Source organism: Lepidochelys olivacea (genome assembly GCF_965140295.1).
Source record: "Lepidochelys olivacea isolate rLepOli2 genome assembly, chromosome: 4".
Classification (NCBI taxonomy): domain Eukaryota; kingdom Metazoa; phylum Chordata; order Testudines; family Cheloniidae; genus Lepidochelys; species Lepidochelys olivacea.
The window spans coordinates 96996610-97018024 of record NC_140414.1 but is presented as its reverse complement, the minus strand read 5'-3'; the positions used below and the strand labels follow the sequence as shown (position 1 = coordinate 97018024).

The 21415-nt window shown below is 42.0% G+C and overlaps 1 protein-coding gene across 2 annotated transcripts in view; it reads right to left on the bottom strand.

Moving 5' to 3' along the window:
• The window catches only part of LNX1 (ligand of numb-protein X 1), a 125301-nt gene that overhangs the window by 29307 nt on the left and 74579 nt on the right, over positions 1–21415 (bottom strand). For both annotated transcript variants that reach the window (XM_084625833.1, XM_084625834.1), the window contains 2 exons: positions 10486–10688; positions 2002–2373 (listed from right to left, as the gene is read on the bottom strand). In XM_084625833.1, coding sequence (XP_084481959.1) covers positions 2002–2373; positions 10486–10688 — 575 coding nt within the window. The remainder of the gene's footprint in view (positions 1–2001; positions 2374–10485; positions 10689–21415) is intronic.

The window sequence follows — 21415 nt, the reverse complement described above, 5'->3', positions numbered from 1 at the left end:
TGTCTAACAAGAGCGTCCCTGCATTTGGGTCTTGGCTGGTGGAGTGTTGTTGAGAAAGAAGAGGGAGAAGTACTGTGCTGTGTAAAAAGCAGATGCAAAACATTTGTGGCCTCTATATAATCGTTCTCCTCTGAAATAATGTGGAAACAAGCAAGGAGATTTATGAAAAACATGACAAAAAGGACACACAGGCTGGGAATTCTGTGCTAGGCAAATGTGATTCATGGAGCTCACATTGGTGCAATGTGATCCTGGCCTGTTTGGAAACATGAGTCAAAGTCTTTGATGGGCGTGTTGTTTAAATCCCCAGAGGCTGGTGTGTGTTTCAAGTATTTATATAAATAACATCCATTCTGTAGAACTAGTAAGAGCTTTAGTTGTGTTTTTAAACATGTGTGTGAATGGTCTCATTTTTTCCATCTCTTCCAAAACGGAGTGTGTGTTTTCTACATGTGAAGCATTGTTGCTTTGTTTTTTAAGCCTAAGGAAATGTTCCAGGAATATGAATTTTCATGAGGGTTTCATTTCATACGTTGCTCTCCCAAGAGAGCATCCGCCTTTCTATTAGTAATCTACACAAGGAAAACCAGAACACCACTCAGTCAGGATTCCAGCAACTAACATTATGCAAAATGGTGTACAGTCTTGCTCCCCAGCCAGAACGTACTCTACTTGGATTAGGCTGACATGGGAATATACCCATTGAAACACAGCTGAGTAAATGAACATTTTCCAACTCTGCTACAGACTTTCAATACACTGGAGCCCATGAATCTATGCTAAAAACAAGCCTGTTACAAACAGTACACTGAGCTGAAGTCTCTTCTCGCTCAAGCCCATGTTACTTCACTGAAGTCAGTAGGCTTATGCAAAGGACAGAGGGGAGAAACTGGCCTGATCTGTTGTCTTTGCATTTCTACATGTGAAATGCTTCCATACACATGTATGCTGCACCCCACCAAACCAGACAAGCAGAATAAGCACAATGACTCTGTTATAAATGCAAGGTTTAGCAGTAAATGACTCTTGGTTGTTTTGCCGGTAGCACTTGGCCATTTTAAAGAGAAAAAATTAAAGATTAGGTCTTAAAAAAAGACTAATCCAAATGGCTGTGTGTGTGGGTGGAGGATGTGGAAAGAAATCAGGTTTGTAGTGGGGAGCAGAGTTTAGTGTTCTGTGGGCAATTTAAGTGTATTTGGTTTCGAAATTTTGGTAGGGATGCCTTGGATAGATGCCCCTTTTAATTTTTTGTATATATGTAAACAATAGACCTAATCTATACAAATCTTCCCCAAAGTGCCTGGCTCTCCAATTGCAGGGTGTAGGTGTGGCCCACCTCTGGTACAGAATCATAGAAGATTAGGGTTGGAAGAGACCTCAGGAGGTCATCTAGTCCAACCCCCTGCTCAAAGCAGGACCAACCCTAATTAAATCTTCCCAGCCACTGTTACTGTAAATGGTATCCATAGAAACCACTTAGATTGGAAGATGATACATACGTTACCAATGTTTTCTCTTCTTGGCACAGAGCAGGGCTATAGAACTCCTAATATCCTTTGACAAAGGGTATACATTCTAATGCTTCCATCACCCCTTACCATGATGCCTGTCCCAAGTGTGGTAGTACTGAGCACATCAGCAAGTCTGGCATCCAACAAGTTAAAAATTCTATTGCTGACAGGCAGAATACACAAGAGATTAAATCTAGTTTAAAATCATAACTAGGTCTCTTGAATACTCTTGTACATATAGAAGATGTCCGCTATTTTTATGGAGTTCTTGGCCAGTATGGGTAAAGTTCTATTCTCATTTTCACCCATGTACCCTCCTTGAAGGCAATGGGGTTGCACAAGTTTAAGTGACAGCAGAATCTGACCCGTGGCATCCACCCTGCCACTTGATATGACTCATAGTGTGGCATAGCATTGGATGAGGGAATTATGGTTTTTTTCAGTCTATTTAAAGGAGTTCAGAAACTGAGGTCAAGTCATCATGACAAACCTGTATCAGCTGGGCTGCATTTTCCGGACTGCCGTACCGAAGATCATGGCCATTAATAGCTAACACCCGGTCATTTTCTTGAAGCTGTCCATCACGGGCAGCTACACCTTGTTCCAGCAAGTTGAAAATAAATACCCCGGGTTCATCTGCCTTGCGGACCAGCTTTATTCCCAGCTGCTCATCTGGGCTGCCTCGGTTTAGAACCACATGAAAACTGTCATCCCTGTTGTAGCGAGCATCAAGAGAAAGTCCGTTGCTTCGGTATCGGTACCTCTGCTCTCTGAGCACAGTGAGTCGGAGCACCTGACAAGGCTGCTTCAAAACTGACAGGGCATAGTTGTGAGGGACATTGATGATGTCCATGCCGTTCACCTGGAAGAGAGAACCATTAATCAGCAATGTGAAGAAGCATCTAATCTGAACTGGCACTGCAGACAGCTGATCTGTTTACACAGATGTGTCCATGTTCACTGACGTGCAGTATTTGAAATGGTGTCACACAAGAGGCCAAGTTTTTATTATATAATATCCTCCCCCCAAGGACAGGACGCAGCGTACAGACACTTACTGTCTTTTTCCTCTCTCACTGATTGTCTCCAGACATAACTGTTATTTTTCAGTTTATTATTGCCCCTCTTCAGGCCCCAATCTCCTTTTGTGTATCTTCATTTTATTCCACTAGTTTCTGATTTCAAACCCAGCTACCTTTCCTCCCACTCCCACTCCTTTTCTGCAGTGTCCTTGTTCATTATCTTACAACCACTGTGGTAACAGTAGACAGTCTGTATCCCCAATTTCCGACCTCACTAAAGAACTTCTCATTAAAATGGGGGAAAAAAGCTCTAAGTAGTTTTAATTCACTGTGGTCCAGAATCTCAGCTTGAAGCTATGCTGATTTACATCAGCTGAGGAACTGGCCCTTCATGTTTCCCTTCATTTCCTGGGTCAGAAGAGTTCATGTTTCTTTCAAATGGCTTCAGACAAAGAACTTTAAATCAATCCTACAATTTTTGTTCTGTAAAACTGATTGGCTACTGCACTTTATCCTTACTAAATGAAAAACATTTGCAGGGTTTAAATTTGCTGGAGGAAAAAACAAACTGGACAACAGCATCTATGTAGCTTTACAATATAATAGCAGACCCATTTAACATTTAAAAATGTTTCCACACTGCAACAAAAAGATCCCCAGCAGGGGTAAAACAACTCAGCTGCGCTTGGTTTTGTAAACAGCTTCTGTGGCCACTAACTGTAGGCTCTGCTAACCTGTTATCATCATACTCTCAGTAATGCTGCAACTCTACTGGGACCAGAACAAAAGAAAAACAGACTTAGGCTGTGTCTACATTTAAACCATTACAGCAACATAGCTGCATTGCCATAGCGCTTCAGTGTGGACACTCACTCAAGCAACAGGAGGGGTTCTCCTGTTGCAGTAGTTAATCCACCTCCCCAAGAGGCAGTAGCTAGGTTGACAGAAGAATTCTTCCATTGATCTCGCACTGTCTAGGGGGTCAGGTTGGCTTAACTACTAGCTTTTCGCACCCCAGAGCAAGGTAGCTGGGTCAGTCTAACTTTTAATGTAGACCTGGCCTTAAAACTTCAGTAACTCTGGATAGGCTTCTCCTCCAGTTACCTACAAGTATTATGTAGAGGAGAATTTAACTAGGACAAGGAATACACAGACCAAGGGCACAATCCTGCATTATTGACTACAAATGGAATTTCTGATTCTGATCTTGCTTTCATTTAAGTTGATGGCAAAACTCCTTTAAGGGAAAAGGATCAGGCCCCAAGTGGACAATCAAATCTTAATATCTAATGTCATGATGCTGTGAGGTGCTGAGTACCTCCCCAGCAGGACGCTGAGTGTCCTCAGCTATCACTGATGTCAATGGCAGTTGAGAAAGCTCAGCAACATTCAGGTGGTGCTCTGCATCTCAAAAGATCAGGCCCTGTTAGATTACTAGTAAAGAAAACTTAGTAAGAGAATTCAGCAGAGTGTTCAGTCCCACTAGATGTACTGTACACCACAGGTCATAAAACAGGGATTGTGAAAGAAGACACCAAGCTTGCTGTGAAAAGTTATAGCTGTGGGGGAATCCTGCAGTATAAATATAAAGGGACTCCATCAGCTACACACCCTGAAGGTAACGAAAGAAGGGAACTAGTTCTGTCTTTGTTCAGTACTATTGTGCTATTGCTCTTAAGAATTGAAGAATTTAAGAACTGCTTTTAAGAATTGAAATACTGCAGCTTTTAGTAGCCATGCAGGCCTCAGAAGCTCACAGGCACAGTGCGAGAAATGGTACTTGCAGCAGAAGCCACAGCTGAAATATGCAAAAACCAGATTATTTCAAAGCAGTTGGCCTCATTTTTTGCCCATCCATCATCCATTTCTATGGAAACAGGAATGGAAGTAGCAGCTGACAGCCAGCGTCACCTCGTTATTCAAGCTTGCTTATAGATTTCAGCTGTTGCCACTGACTGTGCTGTTTACCAAACAGCACCTACAGAATTAGGGTCTCATCCTGCCAGGTGCTGAGAGTCTCTCAGTGCCAATGAGAACTGAAGGCACTAACTACCTGTTGTATCAACCAGGCAAGGTACTAACAAGCTTCAACAGGATTTTATTTTCAAAGTGGAAACCTCTTTACCAAGCTGCTGCTGCACCCTCTGTACCTCTCTCCCAGCCTCTCAACTCCTGCTCCTTCCTTCCTGTTTCCTGTCCTTTCACACTCCCAACAGCCAGTGCTTCCAATTCTAATAATTACCAGCAACATCTAAAAACCACATTCCCTCCTCTTTTAAGAAACTCTCCCAATTAAAATAATCATTATTGTTCTAACCACAGGAACAAATATGAAACAAGACACTATACTGTTGGCAGAAATATTACACTGAAAACACTGTAGATACTACATAACATAGTCTCTAGCCCAGACAGGTGGTCATCTGGGTCTGACAGGCCGTCTCTCAAGCCCCGGTTCCAGTGCAATGTCTTGTTGTGTTGGTGCTGTGGTGAAGTCATCCAATGCAGACTGGGTGTTGGCATAATCTCCTCTTGATGCACAGGCAGATGCAAGATAAGAAGCATTCCATATCCACCCATCAGAAAGTCGATAGGTGTAAGGTCCCTTCTTCTCTATGATTTTAAGAGGAGCTGAGAATTTATGGTCCCCTTTGCGTAAAATTCCAGGTTTTCATATTCTAACGAAGGAACCACACTCAAACTTTGGTTCCTTAGCACCCCGCCGCTTGTCTGTGAAAGCCTTAAGCTTTACATAGTCCATTATTTGCACTGTTCAGTCCTGCATTGCCCACAGTTGTAACTACTGATGCTTCTGATTATGGACTTGGGGTTGTTCTCACACAACTTCATGAGGACAACACAGAGAGAACTGTTACATTTGCTTCAAGGACACTTGGTTCTGTTCAATTGTTTTTCTCACATCATCCTCGGTTGGGGCATCAGGTCATGCCTTTAACAATCCAGCAATGTTCAGTTTAGTATTCATCTGTTTCCCATGCAGTAACTCTGCGAGTGATCTTTACGTTGTGGCATGTCGTGTAGCCCGGTATGCTCGCAAGAAATCAATAGTGAAGGGTATCCACAATTGCCCTTCCAGTTTAGCTGTTTGCAAACTCTCTTTCAAACTTCTGTTAAACCATTCCATTTCCCCATTGGCTTGAGGGTAATATAGGGATGACCTTCTATGTAAAATGTTCCTCTGTGCTAGAAAAATTTCAAACTCCAGGGAAGTAAATTGACTACCATTATCTGAAACCAGTTCTTTGGGGTTATCTTCCCTGCTAAAAACTGAAGAGAGGAACTTAATTACTGTAGCAGAAGAGATTTGCGATATAAATGCTACCTCAGGACATTTACTGAAATAGTCTATTAAAGTGATGGCATAACAGCAGTCAATTGGAGCAGCATCAAAGGGTCCTACAATGTCAATCACCACTTTTTTCCATGCAGATTCAGGAAGGGGAACAGGCTGTAATGGAGGGGTACATGTCACTGCTGTCTTATCATCCATTGGCAAGTGACACAGGATTTTCTGAAAAAAGAAAAGGAGTACTTGTGGCACCTTAGAGACTAACAGATTTATTTGAGCATAAGCTTTCGTGAGCTACAGCTATAGCCCTGTAGCTATCAAAAGCTTATGCTCAAATAAAATTGTTAGTCTCTAAGGTGCCACAAGTACTCCGTTTCTTTTTGCGGATACAGACTAACACGGCTGCTACTCTGAAACCTAGGATTTTATGAGTGCTTCAGTTTGAGAGTCCATCCCTGGCCATCAATACAGATCCCGAAGTTGTTGTTTGGTTCGGACAATTCCTTGATGAGTATCGTGTGCCAGGTGTATGAGTTTTGACTGTAATTCTTCTAGTACAAGGAGCCGGTGTGTACCTCATAGGACACAGCCATCAAAGAAAGTTCATCCCAAACTCTAAAATAAGGCAGCAAAACTGGGTCAAGGTTTTTATGGTGACTGGGCCATCTCTTTGTCAGAAATTCTCGTAGTTTTTGTTGAATTGGACATGCTGAACAAGCAGCTTGAAATTGTTCTCTTGTAACTGCAGTGAGAGTGCTTGTAATAAGCGCAACCACTACATCCTTATCCTCCGGGGGACATCTGGTGAAGGCAATCAGTGACCACATTTTGGTTTCCAGGCTTATATTCCAGTTCATAATTGAAAGAGAGCAGTCTTGCAGACCATCGAGCAACACGGTATCCTGCTCTTCCCAGGCCTTTCATGGTGAGCAACGTCATCAAGGGCTGTGGTCTGTGCGCAACTTGAACGTGCGGCCCCACAGGTAAGTTCTCCATTTTTCAGTAGCCCAGACACAAGCAAGTGCTTCTTTTTCAACTGTAGAATATTTTCTCTCAGCATTACTTAGCGTCCTTGAAGCAAATGCAACAGTCCTCTCTGTGTTGTCCTCATGAAGTTGTGTGAGAACAACCCCAAGTCCATAATCAGAAGCATCAGTAGTTACAACTGTGGGCAATGCAGGACTGAACAGTGCAAATAATGGACTATGTACAATCAAATCTTTCACCATTTTGAAACTAGCTTGTGCATCCATTGTCCACACTAATGTTGAACTTCTCCGTAGTAATTCCCGTAATGGTTCAATGACAGAAGCATAATTGGGAATGAATTTTGCATACCAGGAGGTAAAACCCAAGAAGGAATGTAAGGTTTGCAAATCTGTTGGAGGAGGAGCATTTGAAATTTCCAGGATATGATCTGGATCAGGTTTTAGTCCAGCCTGTGAAATTGTATGCCCCAGAAAGGAGAGTTCAGTTTGTCTAAATTTGCATTTGGACCTATTGAGCTGGAGGCCTGCTGTGCTGATGCAGTTTAGTACAGACTGCAGGTTATTGTCATGCTCCTCAGAAGTATTTCCAAACTCGATAATATCATCCAGATAGCACTGAACTCCATGTTGATCCTTCAGAATCAATGACATCATTTTTTGAAAGGCACTTAGGGCAGATGCAAGACTGTATGGAACACGTTTAAAACGAAATAGTCCCTCATGTGTAATAAATGCTGTGAGGTCTCTGCTATCTTCATGCAACATAACCTGGTGGTATGCGCTCTGCAAATCAAGAGTAGAAAACATCTTTGCTCCATGGAGTTCTGCAAATACTTCTTTTATGTGAGGAAGAGGATGGCTGTCAATCACAATAGCTTTATTTGGCTCCCTTAAGCCCACACAAAGGCGAATGCCTCCAACCTTCTTCTGCATCACTACTAAAGGTGAAACCCATTCCGAGGAGTCGATCTCTTCAATAATGTCCTTTTGAACAAGTCTTCTAAGTTCTTCTGAAACAGCTTCCCTGACTGAAAAGGGTAAGCGCCGTAACTTCTGTCATACAGGCATCACATTATTCCGCATTTTAACTTTATGCAGAAACCCATAAGTACAGCCGAGTTTCTCCTCAACCTGGTGTTGGGTCCCAGCTGAAACTGGTGTGTGTACCGCAAGAGTGCTTTACTGAGGAAGATCAATTCATTCATTAACTACCCTGAGATTTAAAGCAGCCAATAAATCTCTGCCAAGGATAGGAGTGCCTTTGTGGACAATGTAGAACTCTGCAGTTACACAGCAATCACCAAAGGTAATTATTACTGGCAGGCAGCCATGTACTGGAATATGGTTTTTCAAATAGCACATCAAATGAAGTTTGGGTTCAGTAAGAGGCACATCTTTAAAGCAATGCAGATCAATGGAATCAGGTAGTATAGATACTGCTGAGCCAATGTCCAACATTAGCTGAATAGAGCGTGGTTTGCCTGAGGGTATGGCAGAAATGTTTACAGTGCACTTTATCTGTTCTGGAATATGTGCAGCAGTGATTTTGTCCACGCTCAGCACAGTAACATCTGGTATTGTAACTGCATGCACCTGTTGATTGAACTGGCTACTGCGACATACTTTAGCAAAATGTCCAATCTTTTTGCAATGATTGCACTGAGCTACTTTTGCTTGACATCCTGTGTAGCTTGCAAGGAGCTGTGGGGATCCACAGCAAAAGGATGCTTTTACTGTATTTTGAATTTGCTGATTCAGTGGTTTTTCATTAGTTTTCCTCTTGCAATTGTGTATCTGCAGTGGTAGTGAACTTTTCTGCAAAGGAGTCACAGCCTGGACTGTGCCTCCTGTATCCATGCTCATTATTTTGGCTTCAGCTGTAGCTGACTCAATCTGAGTAGCAATAGTTATTGCTTTTTCTAGTGTAAGTTGTGGTTCTAGAAGTAAGCGTTCTCCTACATGAAGCATGGTTGTTTTCTCAATGAGATGGTCTCTAATCATCTCATCTGCCATATTCTCAAAGTTACAAATTATCATCAGACTCCTCAGGGAAGCAATATACTGCATTATAGTCTCCCCTGTTTTCTGCTCACGCTGGCAAAATCTGTAGCGATTAGCTACTACATTCACTTTTGGCACAAAAAAATTCTTTAATGCAGTTAGTGCAGTCTCATATTTATCATCTGCAAGGGGATGTAAAATATATGCTGCCCTTCTGCTCCAAGGCACTGGTTTAACAGAGCACACTTTCTTACTTCAGAAATCTCTGTAGCACTGATTGCAAGCAGATAAGTCTCAAACATATGGATCCAGGTAGTAAAAGCAATTGGAGGCTCACCTGGGCTTTGCAGAAAGGGTGCAAGTGGGTTCAGAGGCAGAAGATCCATCCTCATCACCAAAATGTTGTATCAACTAGGCAAGGTACTACCAAGCTTCAACAGGACTTTATTTTCAAAGTGGAAACCTCTTTACCAAGCTCCTGCTGCACCCTCTGTACCTCTCTCCCAGCCTCTCAACTCCTCCGTTTCCTGTCCTTTCAGACTCCCAACAGAGTGCAGTGCTCCCAATTCTAATAATTACAAGCAACTTCTAAACACCACCCCACCTACTGGACTAGGCCTGTAGGAGTTTCAGGGCCAAATTCTCTGCTGGTAGAACTCTATTAAAGTTGCATCAACTGAGAATTTAGCTCTCAATGTATTAACAACACTTCCTTTAAAAACACAAAACCACAAGCCCTAATATTAGAACAGTCTTTGCAATGCCCTTAAACTGAATTAAAGATTAAAACAATTAACATTTCTTTTATTCAAATATACAAACTTTCCTAAACCTTCCCTCCCCCCTACCAGTTTAGAAAAACACCCGTGCATTTCTAATGGTATGGTTAAACCAGACGCCGGACAGTGACGGCTGAACTTAAAGGTCTGGAGCTTCTATTTGGTTAAGGGTCATTCTGTTTATCAGAAGCGTATAGGAACATCTTGGCCCTCATTCTCCTAACCCTGCAGCTTGTGTAGTCATTAGTGCAAAGGGGGTGTAAAACACAGTCAAGCCAGAATGGAGGCATTTCAAACACCCTTTGTGCTAGTGTAAGTCAGTAAACAAGGAACAGGACAATGGAGAATTAGGCCCCTTTCATCCAGAAGTGGATCTCAAAATGTCACTAAAACAGACTGAACTGTACTTCCTGATTCTGGCTGGGTCAGAAATGGCACAGGAGTACTCTCTCTTACTGCATTTTGGTCCTTCTGCCTAAGGCCAGGAAACAGAGGGGCCTGAAACTCAAGGGAAAATGAGAAAACCAATCAGTAATCTTCAAAAAAAGGTTTGGTTGAAGTTTTGAGCAAAAGTTAGGGTCAGTTCTTATTTGTGCAATGCAGTTCACCCATCCTTATTCACTGAGGCCCCAATTCGGGAAAGCATGCCTACTCAGGACAGCACTCAAATACATGTCTATATGACAGAGGAACCATATCAAGCACCAGAGTCTGTAGTTTAATGACACATCTTGTCATGTATTATACTTCTGTATATGCAAACATGTTAAGTCTTACCTCCCTGTCTTACAACCCTATTGCAGCATGTATTTACATTGACTTGTTCTTTGTTAAAATGTTAACCCTTCACCTGGCATTTCCACAATACCGTACCTTTAGTATCATGTCTCCCGGCAGTAATCTTCCATCTCTGGCAATCGCGCCATCTCGATAGATATGTTGTATAATTATGTGAACCAAAGGCGTCTCACTGCCTCCCACAACTCTAATGGCAAGACTTTCTTTGGGATCACCACGATTGATCTTAATACTGGTAATTTCTCCATCTGGAATCAGGTGATATAATCTGGGGAAGACTGAAATGCACATAAAAAGGTATTTATCTGAAATAATAATTTTGCTTTATTAAAAAAAAACCCCATAATTTCAGGTCTCTGCAGCAGATCCAACTAGGTTTTAGCAGTCGATATGGTTTATGTTAAAGGGGAGAAGAGGATGCCATGCTGTTTTCAGGGATTGTTGTAATTAGTAAATTCAAGGTTTAATTTTTTCTGCAATCAGTTCTTCTCTGCATCTTCTACTTCGATGGGCTGCACCTTCCCCACTCATAAGTACGATTCTACAGAACGCTGCTGGGACCTTCAGTGTGATCGAGGCTGGTGAAATGTATTTAAAGGAAATGTGCAGTGATTTGTTCTAATATCCTAGGAGAACTAAATAGATACTTTACCTCTCCAATACCCTCCCTTCTCAGACAGTTCTTTCCTGGCCCCAGGAGTGTCTCAGAGGGATGTGTGTAACTACCAGACACACCAAGAGCCTGCAGGGGCCGCAGCCTGACCTACTAGCCCAGAACTCATACCTGAGTTGTCACAGAATTTTTTTTGTGCGTGTGTGTGTCTGTCTGTCTGTCCAGGACCAACTTGAACATTGTCTACTATTGATTTAGTAGCCCAGGGTTTCAGCACCAGAACAGAAAGTTCCAAGGGACATTTGGCTCACAAAACCTGAGGAAGTATTTCCTCACATCTTCACATCTAGAAAGTTTCCTAATATCCAAATTAAAGGGAGGAGAAAATTTTCTGGGCTACCCAAAGAGAAGTGACATTTTCACTGTAGGACCCTTCCTACTTCACTGTATGGAGCTCAAGCAAACTCATTGGAATAGGAATCCCTTGCTTCTTCTAATTTAAGTATGCAAAATGTCCATATTAAAGCAGCATGCACTTGGATAGAGAGCAGTCAGAGATCCCTAAGGATCTGAGGTAGACAAGGCTCCCTCCAAACTTCAAGGGCTTTCCAAACTCATGGGCCCAGCTACATGAGAAAAAATGACTCATTGTGGATAAATCAGTCATATACAATGCATAAGGGTTTAGTTTAAATTCTAATTGGGAAATGCAGACTTAAATGTGTCTCAGCATGGAGCCAATTTAGTGGAAAGGGACGATACATCTGCAGTCATCAATAGGGGATGTGTTATCTCCCCAGTGTCGTCTACGGCCTGGTAAAACTTTACTACAGACCCTTAGTTTCAGACAAATATAGCTAGGCAGTTGGGTGTCCTGGTTATTACTACATGGTGTTATCTCCCATCTATAGAAAAGTAATATGGCATATTCCCAATACAGACCCCAATTCAGCCAGGAATTTAAGAATGTGCCTAACTTTAAGAATATATATAGCCCCACTGAAATCATGGGATTGCTCACGTTCTTAAAGTCTGGCTTGTGCTTTAGTACCTTTCTGCAGCAGGACTATACCATACAGAGACAAACTAGCTTGGATTTTAGTAAAAGGAAATTTATCTGAAGGGAACAATGACGTTATTTCCTTTCAATGCTGGAATATTTTTCACCTGACTTAAGAAGCCCTCGCCTGGTAGCACAAAACCATGATGTCTGCTCAGCTGTATTGTGTGAAGCTCTGCTGTACTTGAGGATCCGAGTATAGATTTATTATCTTTTAAACTATAATTAACTTTAGAAGTATGTTCCTTTCCCAAATAGCACATTTGTCTGTACAACATTGCTATTATTTTCTTCTCTTTTAGGAGTATTAAAACTTTTGGTTCAAATTCATTCCTGTATAAATCCAAATAAAATCAATGGCGTTACACTAAGGAAGTATTTGGTTCAATATTATTTTACACATGCCTTAGTATTTTTTAATGTATTCATCTGTCCCAAACCATCTATTACAGAGGTAAAGGCCCCACACATGAGAGAAGGCATTTTGAATTTTTGGCACAATGGATCTTTTGATTGTAAGAGTGAGCTCACATGAATAACCCACTGGTAGAGAAATAATGTATCATCATTCCTTTCAAAGAACTGTAATTACCTATTTTTAAAATTAAAGAGCAGAGGTTGCCATTAAAGAGCTAACACTTAACTAGAGTTACAGCAGAACAGTATCAGAGAGCACAGTATTTCCTAGTCTAAGTTTATCAAAGAGCAAATAGACAGAGAGAGAGAAGCTGAAAAAGAACAGGAGCATTGTGTTGCATCCCTTACCATTCCTTTGACTGTAAACTCTTCAGGACAGGAAACTCTCTTCCATCATGCCTGTAAAGAGCACCTACCAGCAGCACAGACTTGGTCTTTGTCGTTTACATACAGTAGATACAGTTTATTACTGATCTAGGTAATTATACAGCCTCATCACTGCAGTATCTGAGTGCCTGTTTCTCTTACACCCTCCTATTAGTTGTTTCTGCTACAATACCAGCCCCTTTCTGTTTTGCACGCACACTAAATGCCAGATAGGTGGAAATCATGTACACCTATTTTTTTGGACCAGGTTTTACCCAGTTTGTAACTTATCCAACCACTTTAAGTCACTACTGAATTTGGCCCCAAATGTTTTTTTTTTAAATAAAGGATCCACACTTTCAGGGCCTGATTCTCATTTCAGCTAAGCGGGTGTATAGCTGACAGAAAGGTGTAAAGGGGCTATTGTGTAAATGAGAATCAGAACCCCAGTATTTTTCATTGTACCTCATCACCTATAAACCATCTTGTTGGTCTGTCCTAGGCATTTTTCATGCCCCCATCACTGTATTAGCTAGGTGCCAATGGAATCCTTGTAGTGTGATCAATGCAACTGATCAAAAAACTGCTTGAATTTCACATTCCATGGCGACTTGTTACAGCTTCTAACAAATTGTACCATTGATTTTATCAGACTCTGTCTCTACATCTTATTCTCAGAACCTTTTCTAGTGAATTATACTGATTAGTCTCTTGATCAGTTAAACAATGTGGGCCTGATACACTACTATGTTATTCCAGTTTTACACCAGTCTTGCTGTAGATTTCAGCTGAGTTGTACTAGCATAAAAGTAGAGTACAGAAACAATTGTTATATAGTTTTGGTTCTTTGCTTCATGTATAGATGATGCTTTTAACTAGTTTGTAACCTACTGGGTCTTGCAGTGGCATGTTCCTGTATTTCACTACAAACTATTACCGCATCTTAGTTGCAGATATGCCAAGAGGAATTTTAATATATAATTTGCTTTTACTTTAATCAAATGTGTAATCTATAAAGAAATCTCTCCAAGAATTTTCTCTTTTCTTACCAGTCGCTCATTATACAGGTTTTCCTCTTATACTCAATTGTGTACATTTGATGTCTGTAAAGAACATCCTGTAAAATACAGAATGTTCTTTATAAAAAGTAGAGACTTCTGCCCATAACCCAGGTGAAATAACTGGATTAATCTCTTTATTTTTTCTGATGGTTTCTTTAATGCTCTCGTGTATGGTCTGTATTCACAATATCCATTTCTACTTTGAGCCTGGTTTTCAGCCGTATGTTTGTCTAAACTGTACCAGATTAAAAACTAGCTGCTAACCAGATTAGGCCCCCTTTTAAGCAGAACAAATCTATTATCCACTTTCATTTCATTGTCAATATGAATTATGAAAATGGTTGATTAAAATGTACTTTACCCTTTTAAAATAGTAATATACAAGAAAAAAACCCGGAATGGCCTTTTAATTTACTAATATATTTATTTCACCCAAAAGAGTTAGGCCCTAGATCCAGCTACTGCTTGCATATGGGTGGATGCCTGTGCCTGAACAGAGCCCCACTGACCTCAACAAGACTCTGCATAGGTGCAAGTCATGTGTCACACACAGCTAGTGGCAGGGTCAGAGCCTTAATCTGTGTGTCCCCCATTTATTCCAATCTTCACTGTATTCTTAATTAGTTATCCCCCATCCTCTTTCAGCAGGTTTTCCAGAGTAGGAAAACCCTTAAGTATTTCATTCCTTTCTTTCCCCATTTACACTTCCAGTCTTTACATATCGTTGAACAGCAGAATCTAGAAAGAAGTAAACTTTCTGTCTTGTTTTTGGTGACTCTGCTTGCAGATTTTTCTCCATACTCTTGTATATTTCTCATCGGGAGTGGTATGGAACACTCTGAATCTGTCAATAATAATAAAAGGTCATCTGTGTTCAGAAATATCCAATGTACTTCTTCCTCAAGCTATACTTCTTTGATAGCAGCATGTAATATTATTGACATTACAGTTTTAAATAAGATAGGAGAGAATGGCCATTCCTGTTTAAGACAGTACCTCTGTTCACTGAAAAAGATGTAAGACTCTGAGTGTTCACTAATACTTTAGGTACAGGATTTTTATATGAGACTTTATGTCCCCCAAATTTATGTTCCTTAATGTAAGCATAAATTCAGTGCTCAAATTTAGCAAACTCATATGCTTATTATGCACCAACTGATAATGCTGCTAGTGAAATATCCTGCTCTTTAACCTCCTTAACAGGAAATATCCTGTTCCTTAACTTCCCTAACTTCATCAGGTGTGATGAGTGCTGGATAATGTCTGCTATTAGGTTTTAACCCATCTTGATTAGACTGAATTATTAACACAATTTGCACCCCATGCTGCAAATCTACATTCATGCTAGTAGGCCTGATTCACATAAGTAGCTCACATGCGTTTATTTGCATGACTAAGGACTACTCACCTAAATAAGGCTATGCAAAGTGCAGACTATCGTTTCCTTTATCCTCGTTTCCAGAATTTAAGCAATATAGCCAATGTTATAACCAATTGTTAGCAAATATGCAGATCTATAATTCTCACACACAAGTTTGACCCAGTTTGGTTTCTGTGTTACATTAGAGTTATCTGAGCCTTACATATTGTCCTTTGCAACCTGCTTTCATGTTTGATTTTCCTAATGATTTTCAGTCACTTTGGAGACAGGAATGATCTATCTATCTATTTTTAATTCTCCAGTGAAGTAGCCTATACTTTGAGATTTTTCCTTTTTTAACATCTTATTGCTTCTGTGGTTTCTCCAGTGGTATCTCAATCTTCTCAAAGAAGGTTTGGTAGGACTGATGATGTGATTGTTTAGGATCTTATAGTATCTCAGTAAAATTGTACTTGTTTTATTTGGTCAGTAATCACATTTCTCTTTTATAGTCAATTCTTGCCTTGTACAGGCAGGTTAAAACAGGAATTTATCTCAAATGGTGGAAATCCTGCAGGATTACTCTTTTTTCTAGGTATTTATGCCTTGTGCATCACCATGGAATCAGAGTGCTTAAGATCCATCCTTATGAGATCTCCACCAGCTGTTTTGTGAGATTTTGGCAAAAACAGAACCAGAAATTCCAATCTGCTGTGGTGGATTTTAATTTGAAAATCACTGAAAGCGGGTTAGACTCCACATTCTGGGTTTGGGCCACATCTAGAATAAACTTGATTTTTTGGTTTCTTTCTTCGGTCTGTATAAACCATTTCCCTTTCTTTATACAAGTCTCACAGGCATGATGCTGAAAAGGGGATTCTAGTTCCCTAAAATCATAACTTTTTCTCATCTTTTCAGTATCTCCATTCAGTGAATAGGACTCTCATCTTGCTCAGGATCAATTCCTGCCTCTTGCACCAAAGCCAATTAGCCAGGCTTAGTACAGGGAGTGTTACAGGAGTGGGAAGGAAGAAATCTACCTCTACAAGATTCTCAGCATCCATTTTTGGGCCCTGAGTCTGCAATAGCTCTTTACAGGGTGAGGGGTAGAGGCTGGTGGATCTCTGTAAGCACAGGATCCACAACCCCTATACCACACGTACCCCAGCCTGCCCACAGCCTTGCCAGCAACTCACTTGTATTGATCCCCTAAAAAGGAACTCTACAGGGTACAAGGAGGCAGACATCCTGGCAATGTCCACATCAGCTCTACTGCCCTCTGCAACTGAGAAGAAAATGGTAAGATGTATGTCTCACTGCAGGGGGCCACCTGCAACACTGCAGTCCCTAAGAGGCAGCCAAGCCTCGTGAGACATATGACAATGAGAAAAATTCAGATAATCAGCTTTTTTAAGTTATTTTAAGGTAAAGCCCATTTAAAAAATGTTTCAGTTAATTTAACAATTAGTTTAAATTAACCAATTTAATATTTACGTATAAACAGCTTTGAAGTTGTTGGAGTTTCAGTGGTTTCCAATGAATCCTGAATCCCTTTTAGGCCTAACTTTGCCTCTTGAGATTGTCAAGATGGTAGCTTCTTGCTTGACCGCTCACTATTCACTCACCTTCCTTTTATTCATATGCTTTTCATAGAACACTGCAGTTTCCCTTAACTTTTTTTTCCCTCACTGGGATAGCCTCATAAGACCTCTAAAGAGGCCAACAAAGAGACCACACACTCTTACTCCAAGATACACCTGCTGTCTGGATGCGTTTGCTGTATGTTTGTATAGCTCCTATCACAATGGAGTCCCAGCTCCTAGGGGCTACCACATTACTAAAATAGCAGGAAATGTCATTCAGCAATCACAATCTCCATTTATTTTACAGCTTCCTAAAATAACCAATGAATGTTACTGAAAACCATCAGCGTGAGTACCTGTTACAGGGGGAGACCCAAATGCCCGTTCCCACAGTTAGTGTTAGCCCTAGGTGGTTTAAAATTAACACTGTAGACTGGTTTGAATGAGGAGTATATATGTCTCTGTTGGACAGAAATGAACATAGACAGAGTGGTGCCAAACTAGGAGTATATTGACATATGTGGAGTACACCATAGTTGTACTGACTTGCTCATGGTACTTGATCATTTAAGTCGACTGTTGAGGTAACTCACAGTGACAGACATAGTCATAAGAAATTACATCTTAAATGCAACACAGTTGGAGAGGCTTCTTTAAAAGCTGTAGGAATTATTTCAAACCCTACATGCTACAAGTTAGACCATTCTCATTTAAACACTATCACCTTGGATACCATATTGTAAACAAACATTTCCTTGCCCATATTGCCAGAGAAAATATCTTAAATTCTTAAAAATGAAAGAATTTTAAAAATCCAGTTTACTTCTCAGTATTTATGCTTTGCTTTTTAGCATTTCCTTTATTTTGAACAATGAACAACTTTTGCTGAAACTTTCAGAAAAATTCAGGCTGAGGCAGAGAGCAAGTCTAAAAATTTTTAGCCTAAATGGTTAGGGTTTGACAAAGTTATCAGCAACTGAAAACAGGGGCTTACCATGGAAAGGGTCAGGCAATCTTAGCTGTAGGTGGCATTACCAGATCCATTTATAATTGATCATTAAACTCCTAAGAGAGCCTCTAGGATGCTATAATATAATCAGATTAAAGAGACAATCAGCATTGTTTAATATTTATCCAATGCATCAGTGTCCATGGTGAGAGAAAGAACTGTGTGAAGGCAAGCTAAACAGAGTCAAGACTGTTTCACTGTGGATCTTTCCACCTTAATGAAAAGCATGATGAAGAGGAGTACAGATCATCACTAAGGCTAAGATTTTGCCATAGATATTTTAGTAAAAGTCACGGATAGTTCATGGGCAATAAAGAAAAATTCACAGAAGCCGTGACCTATCCCTGACTTTTACTAAAAATATCCATGATAAAATGGGAAGGGACTAGGCAGCTGTGGGTGGCTAGGAGCTCTGGGGCCCCCACCACCCGTGGAGACTCAGAGCTCCAGGGTCCCCATGACTCCCCGCACGACTGCTGCGGGCTCTGGGGACCCCCTGCCACCGGGAGACCCCCTGTCCCTGTGGCCAGCAGTTCCCCTACCCCCGTGGCTGAGGACCTGTGGTCTCCCTGCCGCCACGGCTGGGGAGCCGCGGGGGTCCCCCTGCCCCGCTGTGATGGGTGGGGAGCTGTGGGGTACCCCCCCTGCCTGTGGCAGCTGGGGAGCCGCGGGGGTCCCCCTGCCCCGCTGTGATGGGTGGGGAGCTGTGGGGTACCCCCCCTGCCTGTGGCAGCTGGGGAGCCACGGGGGTCCCCCTGCCCCGCTGTGATGGGTGGGGAGCTGTGGGGTACCCCCCCTGCCTGTGGCAGCTGGGGAGCCGCGGGGGTCCCCCTGCCCCGCTGTGATGGGTGGGGAGCTGTGGGGTACCCCCCCTGCCTGTGGCAGCTGGGGAGCCGCGGGGTACCCCTGCTGCCCATGAGGGCTGGGAGCTTGGGAGACCACTGCCTCAGGTGGAGGTGATACCTCACAGCAGGGCTGGAGTCATGGAGGCCTTTGGAAGTCACTTCCGTGACCTCTGTGACAAAATCATAGAATCACAGAATATCAGGGTTGGAAGGGACCTCAGGAGGTCATCTCGTCCAACCCCCTGCCCAGAGCAGGACCAATCCCCAACTAAATCATCCCAGCCAGGGCTTTGTCAAGCCTGACCTTAAAAACTTCTAAGGAAGGAGATTCCACCACCTCCCTAGGTAACGCATTCCAGTGTTTCACCACCCTCCTAGTGAAAACGTTTTTCCTAATATCCAACCTAAACCTCCCCCAGTGCAACTTGAGACCATTACTCCTCGTTCTGTCATCTGCTACCACTGAGAACAGTCTAGATCCATCCTCTTTGGTACCCCCTTTCAGCTAGTTGAAAGCAGCTATCAAATCCCCCCGCCTTCTTCTCTTCCGCAGACTAATCTTCTCTTCTGCAGACTAAAATCATAGCCTTAATCATCATCTCAGGCACACAGCAGCTAGCCTACCGGTTTCACATTATCAGAGCAGGGCCAAAGTGATGATATCAGACCCATCATATAAGGGAGACTATACAAGACAACATGGGCTATGGCCATGAGGTTATTCTAAATGCTGTTCATGCTGTGCAGCTGCAGGAAGCGCAAGCATCACAAAGGAAGTTCTTACCTGCCCCTTATCCATGGAGATCTTGTGCCTGAGGTACAGACAAACACAAAACAGTCAGAGACCCCTAAACCCAGCAAGGGGAGGGAGTTCTGACAGACCAGCAGATCAACCATAACGGACGTTAATAACTCAACCTCGGTTGGGCTTTTGCCAAACAGATGGCAGCTCCTCACAGAAAGGTTCACCTTTAATTAGTAATATGGCATTATCAAAAACGTTTACTGCAACTGGATATTTGCTATTCAGATGGCATGGGCATAAAAACCATGAACACCTTGGGCCTGATTCGGCACTTACACTGGCATAAATCAGGGGTCTCTCTGCTGATGTTAATGGAGTTACACTCGTGGAAACGAAGGGAGAGTCAGACTCTCTCTCTCTCTGGGAAAGTTGGGTAATTTGGCCACAGCTGACCGGATGAGAATCCTACCACAGGGGAGATGTAGGTGATAATGTAAAGCAAGCAGAGCCAGCTCTGGCACCTGTGCCAAACCTCCCAACCACCCTAGCAGAAGGAGCATGTGACGGGAGACAGAGGGCATATCAGAGGCAGAAAGGAAAGGGGAGAGGGCAGGGCAGAAGGCAGCTCTGCTACATCAATTCACAACTGGTATATGGTCCCTTGGGAACCAGAGTAAGCTGTCATAAATTACAGGAGCACTTAAACTATTCTAACTTGGGTTGAGGCCAGGGCTGGGGCATCTCGAGACTCAAGGAGCCATAACTGGCTCCCTGATGGCCCCAGTCTCTTCTGCACTGAGACCTGCTCAGCACAGGAGAATATCTGGCTTTTGAATCTCATTTTGACTAAACATTGAGTGGCACAGGACATATGTCCAGAAATAAATTGCATTAAAGTTGACAGCTACAGAAAAAACCCTAAAATAATGGCAGCTAAACCATCCAAACTGCTGCTGACCTCTGTGAAAGCATGAGGTACAAAATATAATGTTGGTAAAACCAGCCAGATCTTGAATCCTGCCAGGATTCAATTCATCCCAATATTTACCAGTCAGGATGATCCTGGAAGGGTACAGGCAATGCCTGGAAGCCAATGGGCCTCTAAGAGAAAGGTATCCACTCCAACGCAGCACCACACTCTCCAAGAGGTAAAATCTCTCCAAAAGGGATAAGAGACTCAGCAAAGCAGGATATATCTGCAGCAGGCTGAAAATCCAGCCTGGAGAGCTATGACCTGTTTGGCTATCAGACTCCAGCCATCTCCAGAATGTGACCCAGTGACAGCACAATTAACAAAAGTCAGACCATAGACTATGGAGAACAACTGAGGGAGCCCCTGCACCCACACAGAATTGGAGTGTTCTGCTACCTGTCAAGATGATTATAATTGTTTCAGAAAGAACTGTATGCAGTTTCTCCTCCAGCAAGAGGCGAGAGATGAGCAAGAACCTTTGAGTCTCTGCTATACAAAGCACCTGTTGTAATGAACTGTCAAGTATCAAAATCACAGATTCATATTAAGGGTGTATTTGAATTATTGCAAGTTATTTGTTTACATGCTTGTTTCCAAGATGTAATAGGGCATTTAAAGACAGATCTCTGTGTGTATATAATGTCTTCTGCAGTTTCCACGGTATGCATCCGATGAAGTGAGCTGTAGCTCACGAAAGCTCATGCTCAAATAAATTGGTTAGTCTCTAAGGTGCCACAAGTCCTCCTTTTCTTTTTGCGAATACAGACTAACACGGCTGTTACTCTGAAATCTGATTCCCAGAACTGTGATCACACAACTACATACATTTTTTAAATTTGAGTTCATACAGTTATAGTAACGTCCATGCAACACTGACCTAAGCAAGATGCAAATGGATATCTGATTTGGGGATAAGAGATTCTATGTCATGCTCCCATCGTTAAAGTTTAGAGCAGAGAAATAATGAGCTTGA